The following is a 16819-nucleotide window of genomic DNA, read 5'->3' as shown; positions in this document are numbered from 1 at the left end:
ATGATTACACACACACGCGCATACATACATACATATATATATATATATATATGTTTGGAATACTTAAAACATTAAGTCCATATCGAAAAGCTGAACAATTATAAATTTGTTTGACGTGGCATTTTCATGTAGGCTTGTTTTTGTTCATTAGATATTTTCTCTTCCCATAATTGTATTGACGACTTTTTTTTTCTCAATATTTCAAAAAATACATTATGTCTTAAAATTTTTATTATTATGAATTCGGAATATACTATTTAATTTCAGAAATATCAAGTATTTTTAATTAAGTATCAAAATCTATTCAGTTAACTTATATTCAATTAACATATAATTTTTTATACTATTTTAAACTTACATATGTTATGTTAAAAGTTAATTAAATAAATTTTTATTTTTATTTTTATCGCATCTCATCAATAAGTAGTAGATCTTAACACTTTAAAGTTTTTTAGAATTAAAAATATTTTTCACATTGCGTCTTAAATTATCTTTTGAATTAGACAATTTTAATCTAATATAATTCGTTAAATTTAAAAAAAAATAAATGACAAATATATTTATGAAATACGCGAAATAAACTAAATTTACATTATTTATATGATATCAACACGCAATTCAAGGTTCCAAACTATAACTTTGTACTATTGATATATAAATGCATAATTCAATACTTCAATACACAATATTATATAAAGAAATAAAAATACCAAATGATTTGTGTTAATTAGATTAATATATTAAGTAAATTGACCGCATACCTACTCATCAAATTTTGTACGGTGGACTCAGTCGGAAATAGAAGATGAAGTTGGAGATTTTTATCAGTCATAAAATTTAGGACTTTTCCAAATAGGAAAACAACGTAATCAAATTCATTTTCGCATGAACTTGGAAATTCTAGATTACTCTTCCAGTGGATTCTCCATACAGAAACTCAGTAGCATATTATTACAAAAATATTTTTATGTAATATTTATATAATATTACTATCAATTACTCATATTTCAGTAATAACATTTCTTATTCGTTAATGTTTTAGCCTATTATAAGGAGTGCTGCTTGCAATTTGTTAAATGCCAATTATTTTTTGTCAAAATTTAATTCCATCACCATTTTTGGAAGAAAATTTAGGGATCGGGGAAGAACATATGAAAATATTTACTTCTACTTTCTTTCAATTTGATTATTAAATAATTTTTTGGAGACGAATTGATTGTTGAGAATATTTTATAGATTTAGAAAACTATTAATTTTTTTGAGGTAAATAATATACAACTTTGTAATATATTTTTATGAATAAATACATAGGTAATAACCTTATGCCGAAGCTAAGTATCATAGTATGTAGAAAATTATTTCGACCTTTTATTTTCTAAATCGTACATATATTTATTCATGAAAGTAAGAATTGACATTTGATAATTTTCTATACAATATTGGAAATTGGTTTCAAATTTTTCTCTACAATCGTTGTCGACATTATCGTTTTAATCTAACTTAACCTAGTGGGAACTGAAATTCATCAAGTTGAATTTGAAGTACGGGCGACTACTGCAATATGAGCATTACAGTGGTGGGTGAAAGTGGAAAATGCACTAAAACTGTGGATTCGGTTGCTGTATCAAATTTCGTACAGACTGGTTTAAAGAAACCCAGATTCTTATTTCTTCATCAATTAAAACTACCATTTTAAGAAAATACAATTTCCAACTTCAAATGCACGTAGAGAATCTTACAGTACAGTACAGTACAGTACAGTGATAAACTAAATACGTTGCGGAAAAATGCAGACTTAAACGACGATTAACATTAACCCCCACGTGTAATTTGCTGACCATCTTTACACCCATCACGCCGCTATATCATGCTGGATATGCCTGAGAAGAACCGGGATGACGATATCCGGCGAGCTCAGCTGCGGGAGGTGGCCGTCCGAGGACATGACTTCCACAATGGAGTCGCCACCGAGGTTCTGGTGGAGATACTCAGACACCACCACGGGTACGGCCAGGTCCTTGACGCTCTGCACAATATGGCAAGGGACGGTGACAAGGCCCAGTATCTGTCTCATGTCGCTCTGGAAAATGGTTTGACCGACGCTCAGGGCTATGTCGGGCCTCATGTTGAAAAGGGTTCTGCTGAACTCCTGCACCGCCAACGAGTCCATGTCGCCGCCCACCGCTAGTGGCGCGAACCCAGAGCACCACGCCTTGTAGTTCTCTCTCATTGCTTCGAAGAGTTGATCTAGATCCTCTTGATCAAAGCCCCCCAAGTAATCTACATCGTTAAGGTACCTGTTTGAAATAAACAGATGTAGGAGACGATGATCAGAACAAAACAATAATTAGATTGAGAATAAAATATTGAAGAACTAATATTATATATTAGTTTAAATGGCTAAAAACGACGGGAAGATCGTCAAATATTAGTTAAAAATTTGTTCTAATGATTTGGAACAGTTAAAAAATACAAGCTGACGCGCAGATTCCTTCTATGAATTTAATCGGTTTCTAAATTTGTGCAGAGAGTCTTACCGAGGAGAAGCAGAGATCATGACGATCTTAGAGAACAGATCGGGACGGGTAATGGAAGCTATGGCTCCTACCATGGCCGAAACAGAGTGGCCGACGAAAATACACGACTCGACTTGCTGGTCTTCTAAGATAGCGAGAAGATCATAAGCGAAGCCTTCGAGAGTGGCATATCGTCCGAAATCGAAGTAGTCGGGGTTGGTTGTGCCGGCACCCATGTTGTCGTACAAGATCACGCGGTGGTCGTCGACGAGGTGCGGTACGAGGTGCCTCCACACCGACTGGTCCGTGCCGAAGCCATGTGCGAGAACTATGACCTGCTCGCCCGAGCCCAGCACCCTGACGTTGTGAGCTTCCTCTACGATTCCCATCTCTGCGAGCGGGTTTTGGTTTTGGTCTGTGGTGTGAAATCCAGCACGCACACTTATTCTTCTATTGGATATTTATTTATTTATTTATTTTCATTTCGTCTTTGAAGTGGCTTAAGGGGAAGGGATTGTTTAGGACCACAGATAAGATTTTAGAGTTTTAATCCAGTGGATCGTGGTGTACAGTAAGTCCATCCATGTCATCGGAATCAACGGTTGCGAATGTATTGATCGGGGACCGAGATGAAATGATACGGCGTCGTCTGGCAGATCTCTCTGAGCACGATGGAGATATTTTGACGCAACGGTGTGCGTTGGTTTGGCGTTGAAGTGGCTACGTTATTAACGAAGACATAAGACGATACAGAGATTATAATTTTCATCAAAGAAGAAGAAAGCAGCCATTTTCGCATTAATTCGGCGCCAGTTCATACATTACAGAAATAGACAAGCATCTGTCCGAACGGCAACCTGTTCCAACTTCCGAATGCAATCTGGCAGCTTGGTCGAGGATAAGGAGAAAAATATAAAATAAAAATAATTATTAAAAAAAGCGCAGCACGGGTACAAGTAACAGCAAGAAGTCCAATTGGTTTACTAAACTGCGTCGTTTCATTAAACGATTGACATTTTTTTTTTTTTTTTATAACAATTCTGTGTTTAAGTCCATTTTATTATTTTTGTATCTCCTTATTAGACAATTACATTATAAATAGTGTTTATATGTAACATAGAGATTCATTTATTATGTGCTTATGGTAAATTATTGAGTCAATCTTTCACTTCAATTAAGGTAGTAAATAATTTCTATACCATTAGCCAACTCTTTTTTTTCTTTGTTGGGTTGAAAAATTGTAGACGGGATAAAAGAGCATCGAGAACATTTTATATTTGGATATTAAATTATTGCTTAACCATCAATTAAATTTTATATTATTGATTAATCTATTTAAATCTTTTTTTAGACTTACACAATTACACGTAATAAAAAATTATTTATAATAATTATAAATTTACTAATATATTTTTAAATAATTTAATTTGAAACCCATGTAAAAAAACAACAATAAATAAGATATTGCAACCATAATAATATAAGTTTTTGCCTCAAACAAGCTCTCCATACATAATCTTGTTCCTCCATTTCCAAGTACAATCAAAAGGGCTGAAGCATACAGTAAGAATTTTTAACAAAGTTTTATTCGCTCTTTGCCTTTACATTGTTATTTTAGTATGCTATTAAATGAATATAATTAATTACAATCTCTTATTTAGAGCTAAAACCATAATAGCTTAATGAAAATTGATACGCCGACGAAATTATACGTAACTAGTAGAACCTTTTGGCTTACGAATAAAACCATCAACAGTTTAAAGATAAATTTTTTTATATATTTTAATCGAGGTATCACTCCCTACTAAGTTACAAGCTCATTTTCATGGACTTTCTCTAGTTTGTAGATACCTGTAACATTTATTTTAATTATAATATGATAGCAACTTTTTTGTCTAAATCAAATACCGACGAGAAATTAGTATTTTTAATTATTTAGATCTAAAATTGAATTTAATTAAATTGAGTTTGTTTATTCTTTTTTTTTTTCTATTTCATTGTTATAATGTTTTAATTTTATAATATTAAATATTAGTGAACATTGTTCTTAGCATGTGACATAGTGGGACTTACATATATTTATATATTTTTTTGACCTACTAGTCCATTTTCTTTTCTTTAAATTACTTAATGAGATCCCGCGTTGAGAGGGAATAAATTGTAATTTTATGTAATGCCTAAGTTTAAATTTAATATAAATTAAATTAATTTAAATATAATTTTTTATCTTTTTTAATTTTAGTTTAGAGTAAAAATGAAGTAAATTTAATAGAGAATGAAATTGAAAACAATTTCAAGAAAAATTGGTGAAAATTTGGGTTATATAGATATTTTTGAAAGAAAAATAAAAAATCGGGGATCAAAATATAATTTAGAAAAATTTTGCCACGTAGGATGTCCGGTCAGCAGTTCCGACAAACCAGGACGCGTCGCGTAGCAATGGACGCTGACGCAGTGCCACGCGGGCGATGGGTGTGCCCGCGATCGAACAGCTCAGATCCATTCTCGCGCGCACGAATGGCCCGGATGCGTTTCCTCCCCAAATGCAATCGGACGGTTCAGATTAGATTGTGATGAACGGTCCAGATTCACTCCCTATTTAATCGCGATCGAACGGTCCAGATCAAACGCGATGAACGGTTCATATTAAAAAGGAACGAGTATAAATAACACTCTTCACACTAAACTCTAACCCTAGCCACCAGTCGCCCTTACCGGAGAAGAAGACCCGGCCGCCAGGAAAGAGAGTTGCCGCCACCCGCCACCGCGCCGGAGCTACTTCCGACCGCCAAAAGAGGTAAAAATTTCTCATTTTGCTTAGAATTCAATTTTAAACACCCTCATGGCTAAATCAGAACAAAAAGGACCGGCTGATTGGCCGAAAATCGCGGGCAAAACTCGGCAGCGCTGCCATAGGGAATTTTATAAAACGCCTCCGATGAGACCTTTTCCGATTCCCGTTCAGTGAAATTTTTCTATCATTGTGATCACTGTTTCTTTCTCTATAGGTTGACTGGAGTAAAACACCCAACTGCAACGTAAACCGGAGGAGCCACCGCACCGGAGAGCTCCGTCACTGGTGAGTTTCTATTTTTTGTATTTTTTTTAACCAACCAAGGCTTCTTAACGTGTTTCTCGCAGGGATTGATGTAAAATCGGCCGAAAACAGTTGACCTGAGGCAGACTGCCGCCGACGGCGATGGCGTCATCGCCGTGCTGGAATTCTGGAATTGGCCAAAATATGCTGATTTTGGGGTTGTTTGGGATATTTATAGGTACTTATAGCGCGTTTTTAATTTCTGAAGAAAAATTTAGGGAACCCGAGGACCGCCAGTAGGTGCAGTCAATAGTTTAGCCTTTCGAACATCAAATTGAGTAATAATCATTCACCATATTCTCTGTTATAGAATTGAAGTCTAATTGACAATAAATATGGTATTTCGTTACAATTTAGAAAATGTTCATAATTAATTACGGATTACTAATGGAGTCATAACCGAAAATTATCTACTATTGTTCTATTGATTATTTTTACAGTTTAAATGTATGATAGTACTTTATTGATTGATTTTATAGTTTTGAATACATATATTGTTTGATTTATGTGATTGCCATTGAATTAGAAAAATGGAGACTAAAGAAAAACGAAAAATTATGTGATTAAGTGAATGGATGAAACGACAGCTTCACTGAATATCATGGGAGATGGTGGATGGACCGGGTACAATAGAGAACTCTATTGTGAACGTTGTCTCATATCAGATGGGGTATCGAGACTTAATAATTTGGCGCTCATACCGGACGGAGTATGAGAACTGCCCGTTTTACCCTCATACCGGACGGAGTATTGAGATTTAGTAGTTTGACACTCATACCAGACAGAGTATGAGAACGACCCGCAATTGAAAAATGTTAAAAGAAATGGTTTATATGTAGCGGAGACATCCCTATTAACCCCCATAGATACCAGTAGGTTAATAAAAATAAGCAATTATTGTTTTGATGATTCGAATATGAAAGTATAGTATAAACTATGTTGCCGTCTATATATGAAATCATGATATGTATAATGTTATTATTTATATAGGTTATTTTTATAAATCTTAATACAGTAGATGGACGTTAAATGATTTTATTATTAATAAATAAATTTGCTTAATTAAATACTCAATTAGTTGTTTTGATTTTTTAACAATCTTCATTTATGTGTCAGTGAGTTGACGTAGTATTTTTACTAGGATAGTGTACCTCATTTCTTATTTAATCATTTCAGATCATAATACTATTTGGTATTTTAAGTTATTGTGTAATGAATGTAAATCTTAATATTTTATTACGCTTTCGCACTTAAATTATCATTTATTTCTTTTAAATATTTTCAAAACTATTATATTTTATTTTTCATAATAACTTAAAATTAATCGATCTAGAAAAAAATATTACCTTGTCGGAACAACATAATTTTATTTTGCCCAAATGAAATCATCAAACGACAAACAATAACACGAATCCTACAGCACATGGCTCCCTAAGCGAGGAAAAATCAAATTTCATCGCAGAGCAAATCTCCAAGCAAACTGGAATTACAGTATAAAAAAATAATTATTAACATATTAAATTACCCACAAGGCTCATAATTAAATTAAATAAACTAACAAAATGAAATCAGCATAATTAAATGTGCTGTAGATTCAGAAGATGTCAGATAACTAAGTCAGAAAATAAAAAAAAATTAAAGAACCAATTGATCGGTTCATATAAATCGATACAACAGACAGAGCACGGCTCACGTTAGCAATTCTATTCATCTATACGACGCCGTTTTACTCGCCCCCTCAGTCATTTCAGGTTTCTACGAGGCAGGCAAAAAAAACAAAGTCATAAATGAACCACGTGATCATCTCCACAATAGACAATTCGGAAAGTGTCATCTACTGAAATAATTATCAATAAAAATATTATTTTTATCACATAAAATACGTGCAGTATCTAATATGTAAAAAAAAAAAAAAAAATAATAATAATTTGAAAAACTTATTTTGTTAGTTGGCCAAAACAAAAACAAAAACAAAAACAAATGGTGAGTCACTAAAGTAGTCCCCAAATAATTGAAAGCGCCGTAACTAAATTTGATAGAGTTTTAATAAGATATAGAAAAAATTAATACATTAATTTTATATGAAATTGTATCAAACATTAAAAAAATTATTTCAAATTATACTAAAATTGATATATTTCGAATTTATAATTTAAATTTCAGGTATATATTTTGTTTATTATTTTATTTTTAAATAAATTTAAATAAAGATAATAAGAATAATTTTCAAGTCAATACATGTATAAAAGCACAATAAATTTTATTTATTACTTTAATCGAAGTAACTATAGTTCAAATTGTTTAAAAAAAATACAAAATTTATTAATAATAATTGAAAGGTAGAAGTTTATTTGTCCTATAGTTAATTTCCAATTGGACATTCTGAATTGCGTGCACATATTTTCGACCATATCTTATTTTTTAATAATAATTAAAAGGCAAGTTGGAGATTAAAAATGGGTATACGTACCTGCCCCATTATTTGGACGTGACAACAATTAATAAGTTCGAGTTCTTGTAACAGTCGGTTCCACCCGGCTTTAAAACCTCACCCGGTTAGGCGGTCTGTCACCCAAACAGGCCAAAAAGTCAACAGATTGACCAAACCATGTGGCAACTTTCTAACAACAGAAATAGAATTACCAATTTCTGATGAAAATACAAAATTTTTATATTTTTATATAAAACCAACTAAAATTGCAACTAAATTTAAAATAAATACAAAATTAAGAATTATAAGTGGATAGCTGACATTAAGATATTATAATTATTATTATTATATTTTTGTATATTTTTTTTTGACAATGTCAATAAAATAAAGAATTCTTAAATTAAAGTAAATATGACAGATATTTTCTTACTGAGGAAAAATTAGCCATAAAAATAATTACATAAAAATATATAAAAATTTAATCCAATCCAATGGAACCATTGTCATTCCAGTAAAGCATACAAAGTTAACAACTGGAGCAGCCAACAAGCAAGTAACCATTAGATCAGTTTAGTTCAGAGATTCAAGAATGGTGAAGTAGCTCCGATTCCTCTATTCGCATAATTATATACAACATAATCCTCTTCAAAATTATCTTCATTTATTAACAACCTTAATTTTAGTTAATTAATCTATCATATATATATATATGTATATATAATTAACAAGAACATAGACAGTAGAAAGGGTTAAAGAGTTCAGTTCAGAAACTTCCGGGAAGTGGTTCATTTGCTTGCGTTGCGTTAAGAGAGAAGATATCAACAGGGGCACTAGTGCAACCAACAAGGTTGGATCCAGAATTTGAATCAGAATGCGACGGATGATCTAAGTAAATTACAATCACGGTAATGTCGTCGTGGAAATGGCGCCGTACCCCTTTCTCCATTCTCTTTATGTCTTCATATTTCATCTCTCTCTTTTTTGCAGCCTTGTCTAGCGCGGCTCTTACTAATCTCTTTGCTATTCCCTGCGCAACAAATACTTTCATCAGTGTGTCTGGTCACAGATTGACAATGCAGCAGTACAATTACACTCAAACTTAAGAACCTTTGTGTAATTTGTCAGTAAATTAATTAAAGTTCAGATAACTTGAATAATCCAAAATTTGGAACTTGAGTTTGTAATTATTGTTTTAAGTGATAGTTTTAAGGTGGTTGATCATAGTTTCTTAATATTGTTTTTAAGTGTTAAAACAAGCAAAACATGAAAGCAAGATGTTTTGTGTGGGAGGCTGCTTACCGCTCTTGGGCTTTTTAATACGATTCCAGTAGCTTCTCCATCACTTAATTGCTCCCAAAGTCCATCAGATGCAAAAATCAAGAACAAGTCTTGAGGCTTCAGCTTTCGGATTAGTATGGAGGGCTCTGCTGTCATCACCGGCCTCTTTAAAGGAATGGGTGATGCAAACTGCTGAAAAAGAGGATCTCTATTGAACTCGGGCTTCTTTAGATAGACATCTCCAATAGACCTCGAAACCTGAGAAGGAGAAACTGTTTGAGAAAAGCATAGGAATTCATATCACACTGATGCCCAGATGTTTTGACAGCAACAGATATGCATGTAACACATTCGTATATACATACATATGACATTGATAAGTGTATACGTATGCATGTATCCTGAGAAGGCTTCTTAAATAGGTGAAGCATGTGATTCCTTAACTTCACCAGAATGTTCCAGATATAGAAATCATTCTATCTATTTAAAACTTTCATATTGTAGGTCCAAATTCAATAGAAGAAAAAGATGAAAAATTTAGAAGGTTATGCTTTTCATTTACTCTCGTTCATGTCAGCGGTCATTCTTTTAAAGTGGCCGAAAAGGCAGAAACATGTAATTTACAGATGGATATCAATAGGGAAAGAAATATAGACAGCACAGATGTGATTGGATGAATACAGAAGACAACCAGTTCAGTTTCAAAGATTTCTATTTGCCATTCTTACAAAGAACTGACTGTTAATCTTTTATAAAAAAAAACGTATGACCATGATCTTCCTGTTGTCATGAGTCACTTGAATTGCAAGGGCTTTTGAGATCAAGGAACAAAGATCAAATACCTTATTGTTTTTATCTAATAAAAGAATGAACTGTTTTAACCCTTTTCTGAATCTATGCTTCTGTCTTATTTTCTCATATAGAAGCTAAGAAGCTAGTTTTCAACCAATATCAATAATGTCCTAAAATTCTTTCTGAAAAATATCAGCAGTATGCATCTCAAGACAAACATATCTTCAACATACTTGGACACACTTGAGGTAAGATGAAAATATGCAGGAAGTTAAAAGTGAGAATTATGGAACATTGCAACATCAGGGGGAGCTAGCATGTAGGAGGTGAGATATAACCTTATAGCAAGAATCTCACGATCTCAATAATTTTGAAATATCAAACAGCATAAAACCAGCTTCTAAAAGAAAACAAGAATCTGAATCTGTCACATAGCAATCATATAATGAAAATAGATGCCTAATCCTTAGATGGTAGAATTCAAGTCAAGAACAAATTAAGTGCTTAATCAAAAAGGGGGACCATTTCTGCATTGCAAAAGAATAATGGATAATTGAGTACATGATGCTCATGCAATAACAGCAGAGTTAAAGCTTTCGATTTTGCAAATAACCAACATTTTAATTTTTGTTCTAATGTGAAGATGGATATATATAACTTGCAAAAAACCTGCTATAAGAATTTCGAATATCAATTCAATCCAGTCTAATTAGCATGTACAAGAAATAGATGTCAAACACCTGAAGCATAAGCTAAAATCAACTGAAGACTGCCCAAAGTTGCAGGATCAAACTGTAATGAACTCTGCTACAAGGTAGGTATAACAGGAAAACACATCTAAAATTATGCATCTCAATTGAGTTAAACTTATTCCAGTTCCCTTGCCGTCCGTCTGCTTCAATTCCCATCAATAGTATCAAACCTAAATCTCGAATTAGCTAAAATGAAATGGAAATTGAATCAAACAGGAACTTTTTGGTGTAACCAAACATCATTAATCTTATTTGAAGAACGAAAATGGCATTAAAATATGCAATTATAGTATACGAAACCCTTAATATTAAAATGATACCTGAATTATCCCCTTTATTCGCCAAACTCCGCGTGTATAGACAACAATGTGTGAATCATCGGGATGAAGAGCTTCAACCTCCTTCCTCACCTCCTCAACACAGACATTATGATCAGTAGATAAACGCTCAGCAATCACCGGAGAGTTCATCTTATTTCGAGATTCTCGCCGGCCAAGCACTGCCCTGGAGTCACCCAGATTGGCCACGTAAAGAACATCGTTGACAATGGCCCCAACCAGACAACATGAACCAACTGAAGCAATCTGTGGCCGCGCCGTCCATGATCGCTTCACCAAATGCAAGAACTCCTCTTCTGTTTTATCAAATGCTTTTCTTATCACGTCTGCTGATATTCCACCATGCTCTGATGCATACTCTGAATATAAAGATTAAAATTAGCATTTTAATTGAATATAAGAATAGAAGAAGACAGAAATGAATCAATTCTTAGAAAATGTTTACCAAAATTAATTGTGCTGCACCTACTAGATTAAAACAACTAAACTTCTCAGTTCACAGGCCTCAAAACAATAATTGAAAGAACATGAAACACAGTAATCAAAATCTGATCTAATTTTTCTCTCCCATTGTCTCAAACTTTCTCGGGAGCCAAACAGAGTTGAGAGAAGCAATGAAGCAGCAATTATACTACTCACCGTGGAGAAAAGGGAACAGATGTTGCGTAATGAAACGAGAAGCCTCTGGACCGCCATGGCCATCATAGACGCCGACGTAGGTGGCGGAAGGTGTAGTCAAGACCTGCCCCTGGTCCTCGAGAGAAGAATTTGCTTGAACCACCGCAATTGAGTAATCCCCGGAAGCGTGTGGCCTCAAATCCATGTGCCATAGCAATCCATCCCCACTCCCTCCTCCTCCAAAACACCTCTCCAGCGGCCTCGTACACATCTCCAGCATCGTCACTTTCCTTCGCTCTGTTTCTCAACTCCTCTTTCTGTGTGTAAAATCTACGATAACGTGTAGAGTGCTTGGGAAGAACCTATATGATAAGTTTGGTTGATGGTTGACAGAAGTCTTTGACGTATCTGTTGGGTTTTCAGGGCGAGAAGAATTTTGAATAAATAAATGAGGTTTCAAATAGTTGCTTGTTAGCAACCAAGGAGAGAGAGAAAGGACGAATTTTCCCGGAAAATTAATGTGAATAGAGAATGATAGTGGAGATAATTTTGTTCTGTTGCTTACGCACTTCTTTCTATGTTTTTAAAAACTATTTTTTATTTTACAAAAAATAATATAAAAAATATATAATTGATTAAATTATATGAAAATTCAATCTAAAAATAAAATATTAAACCTTAAATAAATTTCAATAAAATTGAAGTAATTAAATCGTATTAAACTATTAAAATGTAAAATATTATATTAATTTAACCTAACATTTATTAGATTAAGTTTTTATTGGTTAAGCTAAAAGTATATTTTAAAGATAAAAATCCTAATTAAATAAATAGATTTTAAGCACGATAAAAAAAAAAAAAAAAACCTTATAAATTTTAAAGTAGTTAGCGCGTGAGTGGGTGGGAAAGGGAACGGTTAAGGGAAGGCCGAATGGTTCAAAGTAAACGGTTAGTAATAGACAAAATGTGGAGCTGACGTGGACGGAGAAAGCTTATCCACTGCCGTGTCAGACCGAACCTGGTTCTTCGATGCGCATTCAGCGGCTGCCAAGTCAGCCCTCATTTTTTAAAAAAAACATTTATTTGCACGTCTTGTAAATTTATTATAAATATCCTACGTGTACTCTATTTTCTTATTAAATTAATAGAGAATTTTTAAATTTGTTCATTTTTAAATTAATTTTTAATTACTTTAAAAGAAATAAATTTTATTTGGATCTCGGAATGTACATTTGCCAAGTCGTGTACAAGTTTCTATATGCATGTATTTTATCCCTATATATTCTTATGAAATTCTTTGATAGATAGTTATAGATGTCAAAATATTGTGTATGTTTATCATGTATTTATGAAATGCATGAGTGTGTATATGAAATAACTAATTCAAAATAAAGATATTTTTTTATAAAATATTTAAATGGTAATTTAAAGAACTTCTATTTTATTATTAATTTATCATTATTTTCTCATATTTTAAAAACCCAATGATTAAATATATACAAATTTAAAAATATTAGTAATACTATTATGAACTCATAAAATAAAAACTAAAATAATATTTTCATTTAATAAACAAAATCTTAATTTCTTGTGGGAAGTCTAAATTGGAAAAAAAATTTAAATTTGCATATAATTTATTTACAAATTAGTTACATTTATGATCGTTTATTTAATTAATATAATTAGATAGATGTAAAGGCTTAGAACTTAAATAGAAATAAAATTATAAATTAAATGCGGAAGCGAAATAATAGATTTAGAGTTTATATTCTTTACACAATAATTTAGAATGTCCAATAGGGTTACTCTTCTAAAAAAAAACTAATAAAAATTAAAGAAACAAACGAAAAGTAAATCACTAAGTATTTTAGAATGACTTTCACTACCTTTTGAAGGGAATCCGAAACCCTCTTATTGATTGGGATATGGATTTTGGTCATCTTGATCTGAAATAGTTAATAAAAATGTGAGATATACTAGCTCAGTAAGAATATCAAACTAATAACATATATGGAAAACTGACTATTGATAAAAATCAGAAAAATAACCAATTGAGCCATTAATTTAATATAAATTTATTTACTATAAAGAAAACTATTTATTCCATATTTGTGTAACAAGTATTCCCAACAATAACTTATAAAAATTTATATTCATGTATCACTATTTATCACATATAAGATAATAAGAAATGATTATTTTATATTTTTACTCACTTACTGGTATTTTTGGGGGTCTATGGGGATGTCCTCCTACTCGTGAACCTAATGTCCAATTAAACAGTTAACCTATCTTCCCTATAACCCGTCCGGTATGGGCGCCAAACATGCCACCACCTCGATACCTTGTCTGGTATGAGGGTGAACCATATCTTCCAAACATTATTGGTAAGGGACTTCTTTATCCTGTCTGATTGAGGTAATGTTCATGATAGAATTTTCTATGTACTGCCGTTCGCACTTTTTCGAGTATCCAGTAAGTATTTCCTATACAAATTTCTATTAGCATAATAATCAACAATGCAATAACCATATCACATTTTAGACTCACCGTTCACTTAAATAACAATATAGTTTAATATAGTCAAATAATCAATGACCGAAATACCGGCACACAATGCAAGAAAAATAAATAACCAAATAACCAAAAAGTTCCTAAAAATTATCAATTGAGTTACGCATAAAATAATAGTAACCAAATATAGGCAATACAAGAAAATAAATAGGAAATCGAAACAACCATGAACCAACCGATTCTGGCTCCACTAGTAACCTGTAATTATTTTTAAAGTTCTCTAATTTTTCATAAAAATAACATAATTATTAATTATTAAGCCTCAATTTGCCGTAACGAAGAAAATGGTGAGGGATTCTTACCCGAATTGATGTTTTAGGACGCCGCGATATCTACTATGTTTTCCAATGGGTACCAAAATTTCTAAATTATCCATGTGAAATGCAAAACACTTGTCACGTACCTAAAAATACCATAGGAACCCAAAATTGGTGTCCAAAACTTGTTATGGCCAATTTTGGAGTTCTGGCATGGCAGCACCTGTGCTCCTGCGATGGCACACCGCCCGAGTGGCAGTTTGCATCGGCCTGACCGTTTTCGATTGGTTTTGGCTACCTTTATACATATCCATGCGAAAAAACATGTTAGGGGGTCTCGGTTGACCCAAAAAATCAGAAAACGAAAACCTGCTGGTGGTGGGATTTTCCGAGTGTGGCGGTTCTGCCGGCTCACCTTTATGGCTGATATTTTTTTTTGGTCAATCTGTAGAAAATATAACAGTAAATATGTAGTAACTGGATGTAAGAAAAAAAAATTGTATGTATGTATATATGTGTATATAGTGATGATTATAGAAGTGAAACGGTGCCGTTTGGAGAAGAGGAGGAGGAAACAGCATCGTTTGGAGAAGTGGAGGAGGAAACAACGTCGTTTGGAGAAGATGGAGTGGATGGTTGGGATGAGGTGAGATGAACGAGCAGGATGAGAGACAGGTGGGGTATAAATAGGAGAAGGGAAAAAAAAGGAAAAGAAAGAAAACAGAGAAGAGATATTAGGGGGGAAGAGAAGGTTCGAGAGAGAGAGAGAGAGGAGCTGGAGCGGAGAGAAACGAGAAGAGAGAGAGAAGGAAAGAGGACCGTGACGGTGCGAGCCTCGGGAGGAAGGAAGATGGAGATGGAAAGTAAGGTAAACTTTAATTTCTTGTATAGGTGTAGTGTGGATTTGAATTTGTGACTTTAGGATGAGAAATCTAGGTTTTATTTGGGATATAGAGCAGAAAACTACAATGCAGGGAGCAAGCGAGTGTGGATGGTAGGTGAGATCATAGAAAGGTGAAGGATGTTCACGGAGGAGGCCACGGGAAGAGAGAGTGAAGTAGTCGGTGAGTGAGAGAGGTCCACGAGAGAGTGAGGAGATTCTGTGTAAGATGAGTGGAAGTACATGGAGGAGGCCACGGCAGGAGAGAGTGAATGAGGAGTTCCGTGAGTGAGTGAGATCCATGAAAGCTATGAGATTTTGTGTGAGTATGAGCGGGGTGCATGGATGAGGCCGCGGGAGGAGAGAGAAGGAGGAATGCAGTGTGTGAGTGAGGTCCGTGAGAGAGAGGAGAGTTCGTGATTGTGAATGGAATACTTAGAGTAGGCCGCGAGAGGAGGGAGTATGAGGAGTTCGGTGCGTGAGGAGGTTCGTATAAGAGAAGAAGTGCAATGTGGCTATGAATAGAGGTAGGCATGAAAGGGTGGGGTGTGTGTATGCTGGAAAATAGGGAGTATGAAATGGAGGCCTGCAGGGCGTGGGTGTGAGGTATCGGGATAGAGGTGTGTTGGTGTAGTTGTGTGGTGTGAGGGTGTGAATTGTATATAGGTTGGTATAGCTGCTGTAAATTTGGTAATTGGTGAGGGAACATTACTAGCGTGTGTGTGTTAAATTTTAATGTGTGTCCTATGGAGAGACACGTGTAGGTTCGGTATACAGGTTAAAGATATAGGAGAGTTTCAGGACAACATAGTGAAGCGAGAACAGGATGATATTGTTCTTGAGTTAGTAGTATTGGGGGAACGCCGATATTGGTTGGCACTACCTAGAAGGAGTAAGTTGATCGCCGATAATGGTGATGGTCGGGAGACTTCGATGGGCACGGGGTTGGGTTGCCGATATTGGTGACTGAAGAAAATGGTATCTATGTGTGTGTGTGTGGCCTGTTAGGGGTCGAGAGATAGAAGGTTGATTGTTGGTCGCCGATATTGGTGACGGGTGAGAATATTTATACGGTTAGAGTGATGTCAGAAGACGGTCACACTTGATATGTATAATAACTAAATTATTGGGGTAAGTTAGTCCTATGGAGTCCCAAGGTGGTATTAAGGTATGGCTTAGGTGGTGTAGATAGAGTACATATAGAAATACTAGGTTTCCTATTGTTGCATATGATACTTGTAACTTAATTTTTACTGTATTGAGTTATATGTACTAACTCTTTATCA

At 33.9% G+C, this 16819-nt stretch overlaps 2 protein-coding genes across 2 annotated transcripts; both read right to left on the bottom strand.

The window, feature by feature from the left end:
* Window positions 1–1644: 1644 nt before the first annotated feature.
* On the bottom strand, window positions 1645–2989 carry KAI2 (alpha/beta-Hydrolases superfamily protein). The gene is made up of 2 exons (XM_022052644.1): window positions 2538–2989; window positions 1645–2297 (listed from the first exon to the last, which is right to left on the bottom strand). The coding sequence occupies exons 1-2, from the start codon at window positions 2903–2905 to the stop codon at window positions 1853–1855; spliced, it is 813 nt and encodes a 270-aa protein (XP_021908336.1). The 5' UTR covers window positions 2906–2989; the 3' UTR covers window positions 1645–1852.
* A 5495-nt stretch (window positions 2990–8484) lies between these two features.
* Window positions 8485–12370, bottom strand: LOC110822466 (putative protein phosphatase 2C 63). The gene is made up of 4 exons (XM_022052597.2): window positions 11844–12370; window positions 11187–11563; window positions 9344–9580; window positions 8485–9071 (listed from the first exon to the last, which is right to left on the bottom strand). Exons 1-4 carry the CDS (start codon window positions 12100–12102, stop codon window positions 8808–8810), a joined length of 1137 nt encoding a protein of 378 aa, XP_021908289.2. The 5' UTR covers window positions 12103–12370; the 3' UTR covers window positions 8485–8807.
* Window positions 12371–16819: the final 4449 nt, after the last annotated feature.

Source organism: Carica papaya, chromosome 4, assembly GCF_054855325.1.
Source record: "Carica papaya isolate Zhongbai chromosome 4, ASM5485532v1, whole genome shotgun sequence".
Taxonomy (NCBI): domain Eukaryota; kingdom Viridiplantae; phylum Streptophyta; class Magnoliopsida; order Brassicales; family Caricaceae; genus Carica; species Carica papaya.
This window is presented reverse-complemented; position numbering and strand designations above follow the sequence as displayed.

What these genes read in the sequence shown, in the direction of transcription:
- LOC110822466 (XM_022052597.2), bottom strand. Translation starts at nt 12,102, where the DNA reads ATGCTGGAGATGTGTACGAGGCCGCTGGAGAGGTGTTTTGGAGGAGGA. An exon ending in TCTGTTCCCTTTTCTCCACG is followed by an intron (nt 11,564 to 11,843) that starts GTGAGTAGTATA and finishes CTTTATATTCAG; the next exon opens with AGTATGCATCAGAGCATGGT. An exon ending in GAATAAAGGGGATAATTCAG is followed by an intron (nt 9,581 to 11,186) that starts GTATCATTTTAA and finishes TCTCCTTCTCAG; the next exon opens with GTTTCGAGGTCTATTGGAGA.
- KAI2 (XM_022052644.1), bottom strand. Translation starts at nt 2,905, where the DNA reads ATGGGAATCGTAGAGGAAGCTCACAACGTCAGGGTGCTGGGCTCGGGC. An exon ending in ATGATCTCTGCTTCTCCTCG is followed by an intron (nt 2,298 to 2,537) that starts GTAAGACTCTCT and finishes TATTTCAAACAG; the next exon opens with GTACCTTAACGATGTAGATT.